General features: G+C 40.2%; 1 protein-coding gene across 1 annotated transcript; it reads right to left on the minus strand.

The window, feature by feature from the left end:
- Positions 1–9,678: 9,678 nt before the first annotated feature.
- On the minus strand, positions 9,679–17,865 carry kcnk18 (potassium channel, subfamily K, member 18). Its single transcript, XM_074676588.1, has 3 exons — positions 17,565–17,865; positions 17,256–17,399; positions 9,679–10,853 (listed from the first exon to the last, which is right to left on the minus strand). Exons 1-3 carry the CDS (start codon positions 17,791–17,793, stop codon positions 10,018–10,020), a joined length of 1,209 nt encoding a protein of 402 aa, XP_074532689.1. The 5' UTR covers positions 17,794–17,865; the 3' UTR covers positions 9,679–10,017.
- Between the last annotated feature and the right edge of the window lie 521 nt (positions 17,866–18,386).

Genomic DNA, 18,386 nt, shown 5'->3' on the forward strand with positions numbered 1-18,386 from the left:
TTATTTAGCAGAATGATCATGAGGGTAAACGTGAATTTCACTTTTCAGTGTCACTGCTCATTTAAAAACTGGCATTTTTATTTTTATTTTACCCCGCCTGCTCTGTGGTTACTCATCTTTCTCATCAATTTGACTTCTGTTACTCATTATGTCTTCTCTGTGTCACACACTCTTATTCAGATCTCTGGACTGTTGCTCTCCCATTGACCCTCTTAACCTTGTGTAGAATAGAGTACAACCTTCATGTCCCCATGAGGTCATTTGATTGCTGAGCCAGAGAGGAATCACAGGAGACTATCAGTGATTTAAAGTGACAGCACATTGACTTAATGAACCAGTAAAGACAGAAAGCTGTTATGTATTGTCTCTTAAAAAAATAGAGTAAGATGGGGTAATTAAAACACACACACACACACACACACACACACACACACACACACACACACACACACATGTATATTGTCTTTTTTAATGTGCACTGATTGTTTAATAAAGTATTTAAGATGGCATGATGTGAATTTAAAGTATTTTAAGCACGAGTACAAGTCTAGAGTATGTGTGTGTGTGTGTGTGTGTGTGTGTGTGTGTGTGTGTGTGTGTGTGTGTGTGTGTGTGTGTGTGTGTGTGTGTGTGATTTAAGTGCCAACTCTAGTTAAAGTCTCAAACTCGAGCCCCCATCTTGAGGACTCTAACTGTTTGAACGGGTGTTTGGATATTTGTCCGTCCCACTGCACTTAAAGGAGGACATCAGAAGAGGGCAGCATTGTACAAATGACAGGAAAACAGGTACAAAAGATGACTGATGTGAAAACATATACAAATGTGCTTGTCTAAATGAATCACTGACCTTTGAAAAAAAAAAAACTCTGCTTCTAATAAAACAAACTTATTGTCCATTTTTATATTAAAGATTTAGTCACTTTTATTCTTAACAGTGAGAACATTCACTCTCCATCTGTGACTCTATAGGTCCTCTGTTAACTGTAAGAAGAAAGAAGAAAAAAAAAAAACACAACACAGAGTCAGAGTCTTTTCCACAGGACGTGCACCAGTGCTCCCTGAGATTCTCTCCAACACCGACTTAAAACAGTGAGTGTGTCAAAATGTTTGACTCTTGAACATCTCGTCAGCTGTAACTTCTGCAGTTCATATTAGACATGTAACTATAACTGTTATATTTTAGTCACAGCTCACTGAAGGTCACTACAGGTCAGCCTGGTTTCAGTAGTTGAGAAAAGATCAGCACAGGTCAGTGTGCTCTGGCTACTTTCTTTTTTCGTCTTTATTCTTCATATATGCGGAGTGACTTTTTACAATATACTGGGTTAAAGCACAGTGCACAAAATTAACATTAGTTTTATATAAAGTACAACGTGGCACAATGCTTATCTATCAGAAATACAAAATATTAAACTTCTAAATGCTCTGCCTGAAACCAGTCCAGGTTTGCTGTTTTACTAAATGTGGCTCTTTTCACCACATGTGTGAAAAACACAGTAGCTTCTCTTTGGCACTGTGTTCTCGCTTGTGCAACCCCTGGGACCAAGGGGGTGAAATAATCCTAGAGTACACGGGTCCCCAAACTTTTTCCCGTCAGGGCCAAAAATCTTTTCCCTTCTCTGATGGGGGGCCAGGGTCAGTTTGTAAAAAAAAGTGTGACGATCGCAGAGGTGTCCAAACGTAAATATTTATTGTTTCCCAGAAAGCGACACATAACCAAGTATCAATAACCATTTCTGGGATCTTGACAGAAAAAAAAAAACAGAAAATAAATGATAACACTTTTATGAAACAGATAAAAACTAAATAACCCTTTCAGGTTCTTCACAGAAAAAAAAGACAATGAAATATTAACTTTCTTGTAGACACCACTGTTTGCAGTGCTCTCATGAACTTCACTGTGAGATTTATGTTCTATACATGTGTAAGTCTCCATCATGTGGCCAGACTAAAAAAAAATCATAATGCGTCTCTGGTATTGTTCAGGGGGCAAAATGTGGTGGCTCGCTGTATCCAGCCCCCAGGCCATAGTTTGGGAAACACTGCTATAGTATGATATCAATATCAATATCTTTCAGGACTCCAGACTGGCCCTTACCTTAATAGTCACATGCAACCCCTAAAATCTGAGACAGTGAAAGTAAAACTTTCATTGGCTTACACATGTGCAACCAGCTAATTTGCTGATTAGTAAAATTTTAAAATATTTTACTGCTGACAAACTGGTTTGCCAACTGACATTAACTCCAAAATAAGAAGACAGGAGACTGGGCTTGCAGTTCTCAAGACAGGTCTTGGTCTTGGTCCCTCTGTCTCGTTGGCTCTTGGACTCACATAGCATTAACAGGCTACAACTATAAATAAATAAATAATTAAATAAAGCAAAGCACTTAAAATATATTTGAAACAGTTTAACTAAACAGTGCTTCAGTACACTGAAAATACTTGCTAATAATGAAGTGAGAAGAACATTTTTCACAACTATCAATAATTTATGTTCCTGTCTAAAGGAGATGGACAACAAAGAGAAAGGAAGCAGGCCAATGCGTGTATGTGAGTGAAGACTACAAGGCTACAATTCACACAGGCTCATCAGAACTGGACAATAGAAGATTGGAAAAACGTTGCCTGGTCTGATGAGTCTGGATTTCTGCTCCACATTCGGATGGTAGGGTCAGAATTTGGCCTCAACAACATGAAAGCATGGATCCATCCTGCCTTGTATCAACGGTTCAGGCTGCTGCTGCTGGTGTAATGGTATGGGGGATATTTTCTTGGCTCACTTTGGGCCCCTTAGTACCAACTGAGCATGGTTAAAGTCCACAGCCTACCTGAGTATTGTTGATGACCATGTCCATCCCTTTATGAGCACAGTGTACCCATCTTCTGATGGCTACTTCCAGCAGGATAACGCTCCATGTCATAAAGCTGGAATCATCTCAGACTGCTTTCTTCAACATGACAATGAGTTCCCTGTACTCAAATGGCCTCCACAGTCCCCAGGTCTCAATCCAATAGAGCACCTTTGGGATGTGGTGGAACGGGAGATTCTCATCATGGATGTTCAGCCGACAAATCTGCAGCAACTGTGTGATGCTATCATGTTAATATGAACCAAACTCTCTGAGGAATGTTTCCAGTATCTTGTTGAATCTATGCCACCAAGGATTAAGGTAGTTCTGAAGAGAAAAGGGGGTCCAACTACTTTCCCTGAAATTACATTTATGAAGGATTGATTCAGTTACTAATTCAATTGCTTTTTAGGGAAAGTAACAAGTTTCTGTAACTAATTACTTCTTAGAAATACTGGTTAAAAATATCTCACACAGCCCTCATGCACCATTAGATTCCATACAGACAGTCTATTCATACATCAGTTTCCTCATCCTCCTCGACCTCTCTGCTGCCTTTGACACTGTTTCCCACACCATCCTCCTCAAACGCCTCTCTGACACCCTCGGCATCTCTGGCTCCGCACTTGCTTGGTTTCAATCATACCTCTCAAACAGAACCCAGTTTGTCACCCTTCACAGTTCCTCATCCCCCCCTGCCTCAGTCAACCACGGTGTCCCTCAAGGCTCCGTGTTGGGTCCCACACTTTTCACCATTTACCTGCTCCCCCTCAGTCAGATCATACGCCACCATGGACTTAATTTCCACTGCTACGCCGATGACACACAACTCTACCTCAGCACCGCACCTTCCTGTCAGCTCTCCCCACAGTCTCTGGTCAACTGCCTCCACGACATTAAAACCTGGATGACTACCAACCTCCTTAAGCTGAACAGCAGCAAGACAGAGCTCATGGTTGTGGCCCCCAAGCCACTTCTCCGAAAGGTTGGGGATCTCCTTATTAGCGTCAATGGCTGTTCCATCTGCCCAGCCTCTGAGGTCCGCAACCTGGGCGTCATTTTTGACCCCCCCTCTCCTTCCAGTCACATATCAAATCTGTCACGAAATCAGCCTTCCATCATCTCAGAAACATCTCCCGTCTCCGTTCCTCACTATCTGACTCTGTTACAGAAACTCTTATCTATGCATTTGTTACATCCCGGCTGGATTACTGCAATGGAGTCATGTCCGGGGTTCCTAACAAAACCCTGGACAGGCTTCAATATGTGCAAAACTCAGCTGCCAGGGTTCTTACTCGCACTAAACCCTGGCAGCACATCACCCCCACTCTCATTCACCTCCACTGGCTCCCGGTCAAGTTCCGCATCCAGTACAAGCTCCTCCTACTCACCTACAAATCCCTTCATGTACTTTCCCCCCAGTACCTGGCTGATCTTCTCCACCAATACACCTCATCCAGGAGCCTCCGATCATCCGATGCTGGTCTCCTCTCCATCCCGCGGACAAAACTAAAGTAGTTCGGCGACAGAGCCTTTAGTGTGGCCGCCCCCACCCTCTGGAACTCTCTCCCCACAGAAATCCGCAACTCTCCCACCCTGGACTGTTTCAAATCACTTCTCAAAACTCACTTGTTCTCCCTGGCCTTCCCTGTTTAAGGCCTTGTTGTTCATTTGTTTGTCCCCTCTACTGTGGAAAGCGACCTTGGGTTCTTTGAAAGGCGCTATATAAATTTAAGTTATTATTATTTATTATCATTATACAGATATCTGTCTGCTGTTAGACAACAGTGTAAAAACATAACCAATGGATAAGAGTCATGTTTGTTTGAAACCTCACAGCAGTGATTCCCTACCTTTGGGCTGTGCCCCCCCTGGTGGGCTGCGGTGGTATTGCAAGTGGGCCTCCAAATCATTTCTAAAATAATGTGAATTTTGTGGGGGGTGTAATTTTATAGAAATAAAATAATTTAAAAAAAGAAAAAAAGTTTTGAACGTTGGGTCTTACCTGTAAAATTATATTACATTTTTTAAAATATTTTTTTCATTATTTTGTTTTGTTTTACCTTCAAGTTTTAGACATGTGACAAGCAAATGATAGCTAGGAACTTCTATTGTTATTGGTTGGATCACTTTGCAACAGGACCACATTTCAGTATTCAGTTAGGTCCTTTATGTTCAATCTGCAATAAAAAAAAAAGTTCTCTGAGAACACATGACATGGCCTCCATATGTATTGGGTCGGAGGTGGGCCGCAAAAATTTTTGAGACTTAAAAGTGTGCCCTAAATTAGAAAAGGTTGGGAACCACTGCTTCACGGAAGAAAGCAGGTTGAAAATCTAACCCAGCGAGAAAGCAACTGAGAGCTGCAGAGGAATTCAGCAAAAAAGAAATAAAAGTCAAGAATTAATAAATGGATGAAAAGAGATAATGCAGATATAACCAAAACACAATACAGCAGATTAAGGCTGTATATGAAGCATGGCTTAAAGCATGTTGTGTGGTTTCTGTGAAATAATGATCTAGTGTCACCAGAGTTAGTCATTTTTTACTGATGTGTAACAGCCATACTTTAGTTCTCTGAATGCTGGAGTTTTCTGTAACGCTGTGACTGACTACAGAGAAATGTATTTAAGTAAACATAAACAACACATGGAGTCATACAGTGACGAAGTCTTTATTGTGGAATAGATAATGATAAAATGTGAATGAAGTTTGTGTCACTGAGAAACATCAGAGGACGAGCTTAATGGAAATGATGACCCAAGTGGGATCAGAGAAAGCCACAACCTCTCTCCATCCATTATTCCCACTCTTCCATTATGTAGATGTTGCTGGAGTGAGTGATTAGACTCATGTTGTGTGTTCATTCTTCAGGAATGTACTGTACATATCATCAAGAGTGATGTGCTAGTCAGCCACTGAACTACGGCAGGCCAGTTCAGCACCTGGACTCTTCTCCTACTGAGCCACTCTGTTGTAATAAGAGCAGAATGTGGTTTGTTAATGGGTGCCTTTTAAAGTGATGAACTGAAGTCTCAACGCCCCTATCACCTCCGTAGCACCGGAGGTACTTTCTGAGTCATCGTATTGAAGACTGTCCCAAAGCAATAATTATGCTTGGAGGAGAGAGGATGGAGGAGACTGATTGGAGGAGCTCTGATCGAGGAATCATGAGAGCTGGCTTTGTGGAAGTCTTTTCACTGACAGACGCGCCCCCATATGGAATATCACTCTTCGATTGGACGCTGAGGCGGCTCTGACTGCTCTACGTGAAACTTCACAAGCACAACAGAGGTTAATGAGGGAAAAGATGAGCTGAGGACGGGCACTGAGGATTGTTCAGAAAGAAGTCATAAAGCTGGGATTAAAAAGTGTTTGTTGTGAGTTTAAAGCACAAAATACTGAACACAACCATCATAAAATCAATATAACAGAGGATCAGTACCCACTTTATAACTGTTAAGGTCAGATTCAACATTCAATAAAATAATTCATATTGTTAAAATAAAATATATGGAATAAACATATTGTGATTGGTTATTTCTTTCATTCCTGTTGATTCTTTTTCTTTATAAAGATATTTTAAGTCAGAGAAAAAAGTCTGTCAGAAAAAAAACACTTGTTACATTTTCTTTACAGTTCCTTCAGTTTTATTCACAAGCATGTGGTTAGTAAAGAGGAACAGGATTTCTATTTTCACTGAAATCTAATAAATATCTTCCTGAGACACTGTGAAAAGGTTATATTAACAAGTTCCAAAGCTCACCATCAGATGTGCTCTAGATAAAGGCTAAATAATTGATAGATAATCTAATAATGAGGCATTTTATGGGAAAGTGATTCCTTTGCCTCTAAACAGCACACAGAATAAACAGAGAGCAGGTTTTCTTCATGGTAACATGTTTGTTAAACAGGTTGAAGGAACAGACAAATCTCTGTTACTGTTTATGTTTGATCACATGTGCACACACAAACAGCTGTTAGAGCTGACTGACAGATGATCCAGAGGTGATCAGCTGATGTCGTCATCACTGAAACGTGTCGCTTCATGTGACGCTCCGGAGGAGAGGATGACCCATTACTCTAAAAACGAATCTCCTCCATCCTCTATCCTCTCTTCATTTCCTCACTTCTCTCCATCCTCTCTGGTGGGAGGGACTAAGACGCAAGTGAACAACGCAAATGGAGGAAGGAAGGAAGGAACTTCAAAGTCTTTTTCATGGTCTTTTTTAAATATGTTCACTCCACCTCAGTCTACCTTCAAGGGGCTTTCTTGATATTTTTAGGTCATGTAACGATATACACAACATTAATTACAGAACACACTTTGCTGCTGGTCATCTGACACATTTAGGCTTGGACCACAGGAATATGGATATATTCCTAATAGTGGTGGGACTTCATTAAAAAAATTAATCGAATTATTTATGCCATTTGTAATTAATTAATCATAATTAATCGCATTTTAATCACATCAGTAATCAACATCAGAAGCAATACTTTTCAATTCAAACAGATTTTGGTAGAAGACTAAATTTTAAGACTAAAGTTTAAACAGGAAAATCCTGTTTATTTTGTTCAGAAGATGTTTTTTTTTTTTGTGGACAATACTTTCAAGTACATTCATCAGCCGTTATGTGGTAAGTAGTGCTGTCAGGAGGTTAAAAAATGATCTAATTATTTACAGGATTTGTAATTAATTGATCTAATTAATCACATTTTAATCTTCTATCTTCTTAAGGTCCCCACATAAAGAATTTGAATTCTAGGGCATTACAAAATTATAGTGCATGACTTAATCGAATGAATACACGAAAAAGAGAAGATTTGTAAATCCTTTTTTATTTTTCAACTGGTCAATATTAATTAAAATGTCCATGTTCCCTGCCATTGACATTCGATTACTGTTTACTGCGTCTATAGAAGTAAGTTATTTTTTTCAGCGGAGGGAGGCGGGGTCTGGCAGATCTTGTCAATCAATATCCTGCTTGCAAACTACTGTGGGTGACAGCGCTGTGCTCTTTGGATGAGAGCTCAGCATGGATATGAGGAGAAATGTGAGATGACAGAGACACAGAGAGACGCTGCGAGTCAGAAAAGTTCAGGCAGCTCACGCTCCAACTGAGGATGTGTCGCTGTAGTTAAGAGAGAAAGAGCAGCGCCATCGTGAGAAAAGACGACAGAGATCATGGAGAGGATCAAAGGATGGAGCGCCCGAGATGAACGCGATCAAAAACGCGATCAAAAAAGTTTGATATTTCTATTTTTTGGACCAAAAACATGAAGAGAGACATAAAAGAAGAGAGTCCACTCTTCTTAAGTAACTTTGGTGTTTACATGGTCATAGAAAACATTATTTGGGTCTTAAAAGATCATTCAAGATGCTCTGAAAATGGCCGGTAGCTAATGAGTTAATCTTGCGTTAATTTTTATAACTCGTTAATGTGCGGTGTAATTAATTAATCTAATTAATGCGTCTAAGTCACAGCCCTAATTCCTAAACCCAAATTTTTTCTGTCCAATTGGGCCTCTCAACCACACGAACGCGGCGATTTCACCCACATTAACAGAGATTTTTTAAAACAGATAAAAAAGTGAAAAAAAAAAAAATCTGGTTGAGTGGATCCGTGTAGCGGTGTTGACGTGATGACGTCAAGCGCCTAGCAACAAGCTATTTCTGTGTTCTTTGCACTTTTTGCCCTCATTAGCTCTACAAATGAATGTAATGTTGTTGCATCAAAGGCAACGATAGCGTCTGCTGCCCGTAGTATAATTAGATTGTCTCATTGTCATCGTCCGTCCACACAAACGACTCAATTTTATATATTTTCTTTGCCATCTCCTTACTCCCTTGACTGCTTCTACTTTCTGTTTTTGACTGCGCATGCTCATAGCGTTCTTCGGCTTTAGAGGCGATCCTTTTCAGTTATGCCTCTTTGTATGGATAGAGATATCTCTGTGGTGTGGACAGAGATTTTTTTTTTTTTTAACAAGGAAAAATGGTATCCGGTAAAAAAAAAATTATCCATATATGTGTGGTCCAGGCCTAAAACCCAAACCTTCTCAAAACGATTGAGCCATTACTTATCTTTGACTGACCAACTCTTCTGAATCTGTCGCTGCGTTGTCAGTTAGGGGAGGGGGAGGAGGGGAGTTTGTCCTACAGAGAAAGAGATGGTAGAAAAAAACTTGTGACGAAATGAATTGCTAAATGATACACAAAATGAACTGTATCGATACAAGCGAGAGAGTCCGTTTTTTATTGCCTATAAGAAATATATGGATAGAATTTAAATATCACAATATCGTCCAGCCCTATTGGGTGGTACAGCTTTAACTGCATTTTTGGATGCAATAATGAAATGTGTTCACAGACAGTGGTTCTGTGATTTAAAGTGATTTAAAGCCCATGCAGTGATTTCCACTACAGAGCCATGCCTGTTTTCAATGCACTGCTGCCTCAGGGTTTTATGATCATGCAAATACATTTTTTTTTCCTGGTTGCCTTGTGTATGGAAAGTTCTAGGGGTAAATGCAGTCCTCCATGGAGCGGGGAGTCACTCCAGACCTTTACTACACAATTGTTCAACCTCTCAGGGATGTTTATGACCTATTTAAAAGATCCTGACCTTTTAATTACAGTTAAATACTCTTAAGAAATTAAAGTTTCTTGCTTTTGATATGGTGAACTCACTTTATTATCCCATTTATCATAATTACATCAATGAAAAAAATGAAAAAAAAAATCAAAATAATATTGACAATAATATCGTTTATCGGCAATTATATTTTGGAAAATTATCGTTTAGCAAAATTTGTTATCGTGACAGGCCTAATCGGTAAGATCAATTCTGTTTGGCAAGCCAATTGGTAATTTGGGGTTGTTAAAAACTTCAACCATAAAAGCCAGAGAATGTTTGGGATCTCTAGAGGAGAGAAAGAAATGTGACCTAACAAACGCTGTAACACAATATATTTATCAGCTGTTTTGATAGGGGTCAATTTGAGGAACGTTCCTTTGCTGGGCAAAGACTTCAAATACATGCATAGTGTTTATTTTGTGCATGCTTACAACAAAACACCCAGAAAACAACCCACTGCCAGCACACACAGTCTCCTCAGGACTGTAAGCTCACAGAATTCTGTCAGATACTCTCCTGCAAGATCAGTCTTTGTCTTCTTTTATGAATGTTTCAGCGTTTCCTCGGCTAATGAATTTAATGCACTCGCGGTAGAAGATTACGAGTCGTGTTTGGCACAGCTTGAAAGCCATGGACATGATGGCCATGCCGACAATGATAAAAAGTGAAGTCAGCATGAAGAACTTGGGGTGTTTTGGCACGATGTCCCCAAATCCAATGGTGGTGAGCGTGATGAAGCAGAAGTAGAAAGGGTCAAAGCCCTCGAAATCCTTTTCCCACCGTGGTAGAATCAACCCGCCAAACAAAATGTAAGCGAACACAATGAAAAGAATCAGAACAAAGGGAACATCCAGTGTTTCCATCCCATCTCCTAACCCTGTGAAGTCCCAAATGGTGTATCCTCTGGGTAGATCAGGCAGTCGGGCAAGTTCTGGGCAGGAGAGGGTCCTGAGCAGTGGGCCTTTTCGAAGTAACTTCTCCCTGGCGAGAATTTTCTCAAAGATCTCTTTGTTGTTCTGGAGCTGAATAGACTTCTGCCTTACATCCGCCTGGCTGTGCAGTACCTGCCGGATGTCGAGGGGCTCGCGGACCACCACGTCATGGCTGAAAACAAAGGTACCGTCTTCCAGGGTCCGATGACTCGGAGTATCTGCCTTTCTCTCAGCCTTTCGGGGAGACCAGGTGTGGGAACGTAGATCTTTGATGATGGTGTGTATTTTGACAAAGGCTCGTGTCATCAGCAAAGCAAGGAAGTCTCCCACATCCAGGATGACGAGAAGCATGAGAGGGATGCCCACCATGGCGTACAACACACACACTATTTTACCAGGAAGGGTAACTGGATAGATCTCTCCATAGCCTGCAGGAGAAAGGAAGAAAATCAACACCTTAGTGATAAAAATCTGTGGTTACTGCAAAATCCGTAGCTTTGCTCTAATTTATTGACTGAACCTGAGACTAGAGCATGTCTCCACATAAACAAGATGATAAGTCCCCAAGTGTTCAAACCTGGAATTTCTCATCCACCAATCTTTCATTTATCATTAACAAACTTTATCAATACTGGAATACAGACTTTAAGATATATGGGCGTAGTCTCTGACATCACTCATCACTAGGGCTGCAACAATTAGTTGACATAATCGACTACGTTGACGATAAAAATTCATGGTCGCAAATTTCAATAGTCGATGCGTCGTATTATTGTTTTTATTGTTGTTGTCACATAGTGAAATCAAATACCAGGGGGTAATACTCATTTGTAACTCAGTATCCAATAACACAGCATGAGGTGCTGTGTTATTGGATACTTTTATGGGAAAAGATCAATAAGTTCATAGGAATATTGTTGAGGATGAGGAAAAATCTCCACTCCCAGAGAGCGCTGTGCGCTGACGAAGGCTCTGCATCTCTGGCTTGGACAGCCTGACAGCTCCTGGAGTTTAGCGTCTGATAACGCGATTTAGAGAGTCTCCTTCACTCTCTGTTACAGACAGTTTTTCAGGATCTGAGTCACAAACTAGTGTCAAAACTTACTTAACTTTTGAAAAGAGAGGACATTTATCTGAAGGAGCTCTCACTCTCAAGCTCACACTGCACCGGTAACACTCAGCGGGGAGGAGGAGGGCGGAGTACACATGAGCGAAATAGCCCATGTAGAGAAACGAAACTAAACGCGTTGTCATGGAGAGCTGGGAGAGAGTCAGGCGGGATCATACAGAGAGTAAAGCAAGCCCCAGTAACAAATAAACATTAGAAAACAAGCCCAAAGTCACTAATAAGCGGTCTGTCCAACACTGCGTACAACAACTTCATTTCCCTGTTACCTGCTTCATTCATTTTGAGGTTTTTTTTTTTTTTTGTACAGTACACTTACACTTTTTTATGTCATCATGAATGAAATAAAGACAAACAAACAAACAAACATGACACAGGGCTGACCAATCAGAGGTGAGAACCTAACTCTGGGTAAATGCAGTGAAAATGAAACACACAGGTTGAATTATAAAGGTCTGCACATTTTAAAGGCCAAATTAGGTTGAAACACAAAATAACCGTGATTAATCGACTAATCGAAAAAATAATTGATAGATTAGTCAACTTTAAATATAATTGTTAGTTGCACCCTTATTGGACTGTAAGAGTAAACAGACTGGCCTTTTTATTTTTTGTAACTTTATTCTATATTTTGCATTTTGCTGTGCAAACAGTGTTGTTTAATTAGCTCTGTTATGAGAGAGATCGTTTTGGCATTTATTTGGGATACATTATGGTTTTGAAATAATTGAACAACAGAGAATAATCGTTAGACTAATCGCCCAATTAATCGTTAGAGTAGTCGACTAATAAAATAATCGCTAGATTAATCGTTTTAAAAATAATCGTTTACCCCCAGCCCTACTCATCAGTTTATGATATAGAGTTTTGAAGCTTGTCATTGATGGAAGCCATATTGAAAATTAAATACACTCAGGGTTTGTTCAAGTCAAAGGGACAGGACAGGGGGACAGGAGGAGTTTTTAAGTATTAATTTTGCTGTAAAAAAAATGAATATTAATAAATTCTTACATTCCTCTTAATTCTAAAGATAATGATGTCAGTTCTGTCAGTCAGCTGTTGGAATCAATTCTTTAAGGAAGTAGTGAAAAGACAAGCATCAGGGAAAAAAAGCTTCTGTTTTTTTTATTTAAATCTTTTTTGTTGTCAGATCATAAACTAAAGTGGTACTGTATTGTAAGTAGTGGGTCGCTAGAGGGATTTGAAAAAGCACTTAATACATTGATAAAGTTGCTGAGCTGGCAACACTGATACCAATGGCTGGCAGGTCAGTGCCAGATATGAAAGACTTCTATTCTTGGTGGATGTCAAGGGAACAACACAACCTGCTGCAGTTTGCATGGAGCCAGGGCTGGGCAACATGGCCTAAAATACACCTTAAAAAAGCTTGTACAGTACTGTTTCACTGCATTACAGTGCAAGTAGTTATATTCTACTTTTAATTGTTAAAAAAAATGCTTTGTTTTAATCTTTTTTTTTTTTGTTAAAGCTGTAGCCTGTTAATCCTGATTTCTTCTTAAAAAAAAAAAGAGAGAAATAAATAAGCAAAATTAAATGCTATCTATTCTAGTGTAGGCTCACAAAACTCATGCCCCCCTGCATTGAAGTCAAAGCCGTGGTCGTGGCACCCCAATCTAAAAAGTCTGGACCCGCACCTGCTTGTCAGAGCGTACCCCATTGCAGGTCATTTTGTTGCTCTGCTCGTCAGCGGATGGATTTATGGATTAATGCTGAATGGAGGGTTCAGTTTGTGGAATAGAGAGAGTTACAGAGAAAGATGGGACTCAGCTTTCCCAGGTAAAAGTCAAACAACTTCTCAATCATGTTCAAGCAGCACTCCTCTGGTCAACGACCATCAATTTCCCATCTCCCTGTAAATCTAAAAATGATCAGAGTATCATCTTTGAAGAGCAGCAGGTTTTACGCGTCACGCGTCTTTCTGGCACAACCAACAACCACCTCAATAAACTTCAGTACATCCAAAACTCTGCCGCCCGCCTCCTCACCTGTACCCGTTCCCGTGAACACACAACTCCCATTCTTCAAGATCTCCACTGGCTTCCCGTCCATTACCATATCCAGTTTAAAATCCTCATTCTTACCCACAAAGCACTCCACAACCAAGCCCCTCCATACCTTACTCACATGCTCCACCCCTACACCCCTTCCTGCATCCTCCTTTCCTCAGCTGCAAACCTCCTCACCGTCCCTAGGACCAAGCACTGAACCTGTTGCTGCCCCCTCCCTTTGGAACTCACTCCCACAACACCTCCGAGATACTGCTGACCCCACCACCTTCAAAACAAAACTCAAAACTCACCCTTTTCGCAAAGCTTTTAACTTAAACTAACAAACTGTCCTGACCTTGCTCTTTCTCTGCACCTTTGAATTGTTTTTGCCTCGTCTCCTTTTTCTATACATGTTTTTTTGTTTTTGTTTTTTTTACTGTTATTTCATTATTTGTATCTGTTTTTAAACTTGGTCTTTATACTGCTTATACCTTGTAACGTGTCTTTGAGTTTTTGAAAAGCGCTCTTTAAATAAAATGTATTATTATTATTATTTTTATTATTATTGTTATTATTATTATTATTATTACATAATTAATGATCTGCAGGTGAACCTAAAAGGGTCTATTTAAATGTTTCAGTCAAAGATCTTAAGCGAACTCCTGAAAAGTGACAGATAGAAAACAGAGTATTTAAGGAAAAGGGTTTGAACGTGTACTAATAAGAGGTCTAGTTTATATTAAACTCTTTGGGCTGTTTACACAACCATGAGGAACATGTGTCCGCTAAGGTGCTGGGTGTCAAAGACACATAAGATTATTTTATAACATTCAGGACTCTGCTGTTTTGCTAGAGAACTGTTTATTCACGCTGCACGCACACAGAGTTCTCAAAGAAAAACTCAAATTAATGGATTTATCGCCCAGGCCTACATGGAGCAGATCTAGCAGAAAAGTAAACGGGACCAAGGTCAAAATAGTTTTGGATTTGTCATTACAGTTTCGTTTTAATTAGTTTTGGAGCGGGCATTCTAGTTTTTATTTAGTTTTGATTTTTGCAACAAGGCTAAGTTTTAGTTTGGTTTTAGTTACAGTTTAGTTTAGTTTTAGTTTTTTCATACCTTATTAACCAGGTGCAGGATTCAAAAAGGTCAGAGTAAATATTTTGTAATACAGTTTATTCTCCAGTCCAACATAGTGCTCACTGCTCAGTCAATGCTGATACTGAACTGTTGGCTGCTGCCTTCAACACAAGAAAATAATATGAACTTAATATAAAAATATAAAAAATAAGTGATATAAAATAATTTTGACATGAATTAAATAAAAATAATAAAAACATAAATTATATAAAACAATATAATATGAGCTTTAATAATTAGAAACTTGGACTCTGTAACAATAAAGTCAGACTCACATGAAATTAAACTATTACAGATGCTCTGATTCATTGCTCCTCTAAGTTTGGTCGCAGCACAGCGCACAGCCAGTCAGTGCAGTAAACAAGCACGTCCCAGTGCGTCGCTGTGATGGTGCTGTACGGCGCTGACAACTGCTGAAAACTGTCATAAAATTGGTTGGGAAAATGTGTTGGATTAATTTAAACCCTAAAGGCTATTAACATTGTCAAAAACTATAACTAAGGACATTTTCTCCATAATTTTATTTAGTTTCAGTTAGTTTTGTGAACACAAGATACAATTTTAGTTTACTTATCGTTTTTGTTTTCTTTTCTAGTTTTTATTAGTTTGAGTTAACTGCAATGTATTTTAAATTGTAGTTTTCCTTTTTAGTTTCGTTTTAGTGAACTATTATAACCTTGAACGGGACACATTAAAAACACCCGGCGACTCTCACATTAAACAAACCATGTCAAAAATCAGATCATATTTCACTTTATGACCACAAACAAACAAAATGAGAAGGGCCAGGCCAGAAGTCAACAGGTTTGAGGTTGTACAGCCCAACATGAACAAAGAGAGGATCGTCATAAAGGTGGGAACTCCCTGGTCTGTTACTCCAGCTGTCTGACGGGACTGGACATGCAGGCAGTGCCAGCTGACCGATAAAGGAGAGCAGGCAGTTCATACATTAAAGAACGGAGGCAGAATGGGCAAGGATCTGATTTTTGTTCCCTACATAGAAGCTGAGGATCTGTTTTGGTGTCACACGTCTGTCGTTGTTATAGTAATCACTCTTGCTATCTTGCATCTCTTTGGAGTTAACTGCCCAAACTCAATGGCCTATCAATTCATAATGATTCACTCCCATGCAAGAAAAAAACAAAAAACAAAAACAAGAACCCATAGATGTATAGAGGCAGTCAAAAGTAAATGTTTAAAGTAATGAACAGTAAGAGATACAGCAGCAGATGTCAGTGGAGCTTCCTTTCATGCCTTGAGGCCTCTCTTTGGAAGTATGAAGAAAGATAAGGTTTTAAACTAACAAGGAAAAATAAGCAAAGCAAATGTGCCTCTAACCTCAAACAACGTCTAATAGGCTTTTTGTGGTGATGTAAAAAGCCTTCTCTCTGCTAGCAGCTGTGGGCTTCCTGTTGCTGCAGAGCCATTAGCCATTAGCTGGCTTCCTTTAACCACTTATAAAAATGTTTCTGCAAGATTTAGTTTGAAGAGATTCTTACTCCTCATATCATTTCAAACCATTACAAAGCTCCAGACAGTTGATTAAGAAGTTTTAAGTTCAACATCTAATCACATGGAGCAAGGGTTGAAATCTGTTACAGAGGCACTAAAGTGATACTTCGGGATGGAACAAGTTGGGTCCTATCACAAGGTTTAGGGCAGAAATTACCCCTACAGCAGTGATTTTGTGCAGCAGAAGCCCAGGGTGCTCGCACCAAACACCCCCTCCCTGCTCGTCAGCCGGTTTCCTCTGCACTCAGACGGGGACATATTTTACTTGACCAAAAACACAAATAAACGGACTCCCACCGAAAAAATCTGATATGGGTTTGCATTCACGCTTTATTTAGAAAATTTTCACACTAAGCAGCGAGCGCCTCATAGCCAGCTGTGGCTCTGCAGCGGAGGTAGCGCTGTTTTATGACATGATGACAACTAGAGCCTTATTTAACGGTGTTTTTGTGTGAAAGTAACGCGCTGAAAATTCTCTAAATAAAGCCTGAATGTAGACTGATATCAGATTTTTTCGGCTGGAGTCTGTTTATTTGTGTTTTTGGTCAAGTAAAAAATGGCCCCGTCTGAGTGCAGAGGTAACCGGCAGACGAGCAGGGAGGGGGTGTTTGGTGCAAGCGCCCTGGGCTTCCTGGGCAACAAACAAAACAAGACTGAGAAGGACCTCAACTGATGCTCAAACTGTCAGTCTAAAATTTAAATCTGAGTCCCTGGTTGATTTTCCTGGATTGGAGTCAAACTGTTGTATAAATCCTGCTGTTTATTCAATTTTAGTGAAAATAAAGGCACAAATAATAACTCTGGCAAACAGCTGTGTTGGTTTCATAGTCTTTTTTTAAATCTTTCCTAATTGATAAAAACAGGCAGGATCAAGGAAGCCTGGTGCTCTAGACCCCAGGCTTCTTCTTCATCTTTTTTTTTTTTTTTAAGAGACACAATCATAAACTTTCTACTCAGAAGAGAAAAGTCACACCTGTCAGTCACAGAAAGGAAATCAACACAAAAACAAACATGAGTCAACAATGAAAGATCGTGGACCTACCCACTGTGGTGAACACTGTGCAGCAGAAGAACATGGAGCCGAAGAAATCCCATCTGTCCGGTCTCTGGAGCCAAATGGATTGGAACTTACTCCTCATTATGTGCTCCACCTTAATCACTATGAGCTGGTCTGAGGTGTTGTTTTCTGAGGATAAGGAGACATTGTTGGTGAGTTAAGCACAACACATGTCCATAGGTCCAAATGAGTACAGCAGCAAAAAAGGAGGGACATGGAAACTGTCACATCACGTCAAGCCCACTCACAAACACAAGAGATGCACAGGTAAAACCCGGAACCGAGGCCACTTACCGGTGAGGTTCCGGACCGTGGTAACAATCTCACCAAGGAACTCATCGTACTTGGGCTGGAGAGTGGGTGCGTCTCCTCCTTCAATGTATGTGAAGATGAGCGCACCCAGAGCCGCGTACCCGACGAGAGACAGAGACAGCACCAGGTGAGGAAAAAGCCTCCAGAAACGCTCAGCGCATTTCTGCGACTCGGCTTTGGCGCTTATTCCTCTCTTCAGCTTCACGGACATCTTCTCCTTCCTCTTCGTCCTCTCCAGGATCTCCTTCACTCCCTCCCAGGGGGCGACTGTGCGTCTGTCAGCCGCGCGAAGAGCTGCAGCAGTGAGCGCGAGGCTCCACACGCGCATTAAGACGCTGCCACGAGGCCCCACGGGAGGTCTGTTATTGACTCTGTGGACTGTTCCTCTGCTCTCTGCTGAGAGGGTCCTGAAAGCCGAGGATCCATCAGCCGAAAAACGACGGGAGGAAAGCTGCAGCCTGTTAAATGAATCTTTAATGTGAATAAACTGTTGTCAAAAATTACTCCTCTCTGAATCAAAGTGTAAGGATCTGTACACTGCAAAATCTTGAGTTTTAATTCATCCCCCATAGTGTTGAATTTAACACTTTCCCTGAGTTTATATAATCCTCACAGACTCAGAGTTAAATTTACACTTTGGAAAGTGTTAATATCTATCTCTCTCATAGTGTTAAAATTCTAACACCCACCGTGTTATTTTATCACACCAAAAGGTGTATTTTTTACACTAAGCTGTGTTGTTCTGTAATAACTGAATCTGCTTTTTGTGAATTGAAATTGAATTTTAAAACTGAATCTGCTTTT

Source organism: Halichoeres trimaculatus, unplaced genomic scaffold (assembly GCF_033239565.1).
Source record: "Halichoeres trimaculatus isolate MK-OKI-2021-1 unplaced genomic scaffold, fHalTri1.1 fHalTri1_scaffold_8, whole genome shotgun sequence".
NCBI lineage: Eukaryota > Metazoa > Chordata > Actinopteri > Labriformes > Labridae > Halichoeres > Halichoeres trimaculatus.

Excerpts from the sequence above, each read along its gene's own strand:
- kcnk18 (XM_074676588.1), bottom strand. The coding sequence starts at position 17,793 with ATGTCCGTGAAGCTGAAGAGAGGAATAAGCGCCAAAGCCGAGTCGCAG. Across the intron at positions 17,400-17,564 it reads CACGGTCCGGAACCTCACCG|AAAACAACACCTCAGACCAG; the intron begins GTAAGTGGCCTC and ends CCTTATCCTCAG. Across the intron at positions 10,854-17,255 it reads CACAGTGTTCACCACAGTGG|GCTATGGAGAGATCTATCCA; the intron begins GTAGGTCCACGA and ends TTTCTCCTGCAG.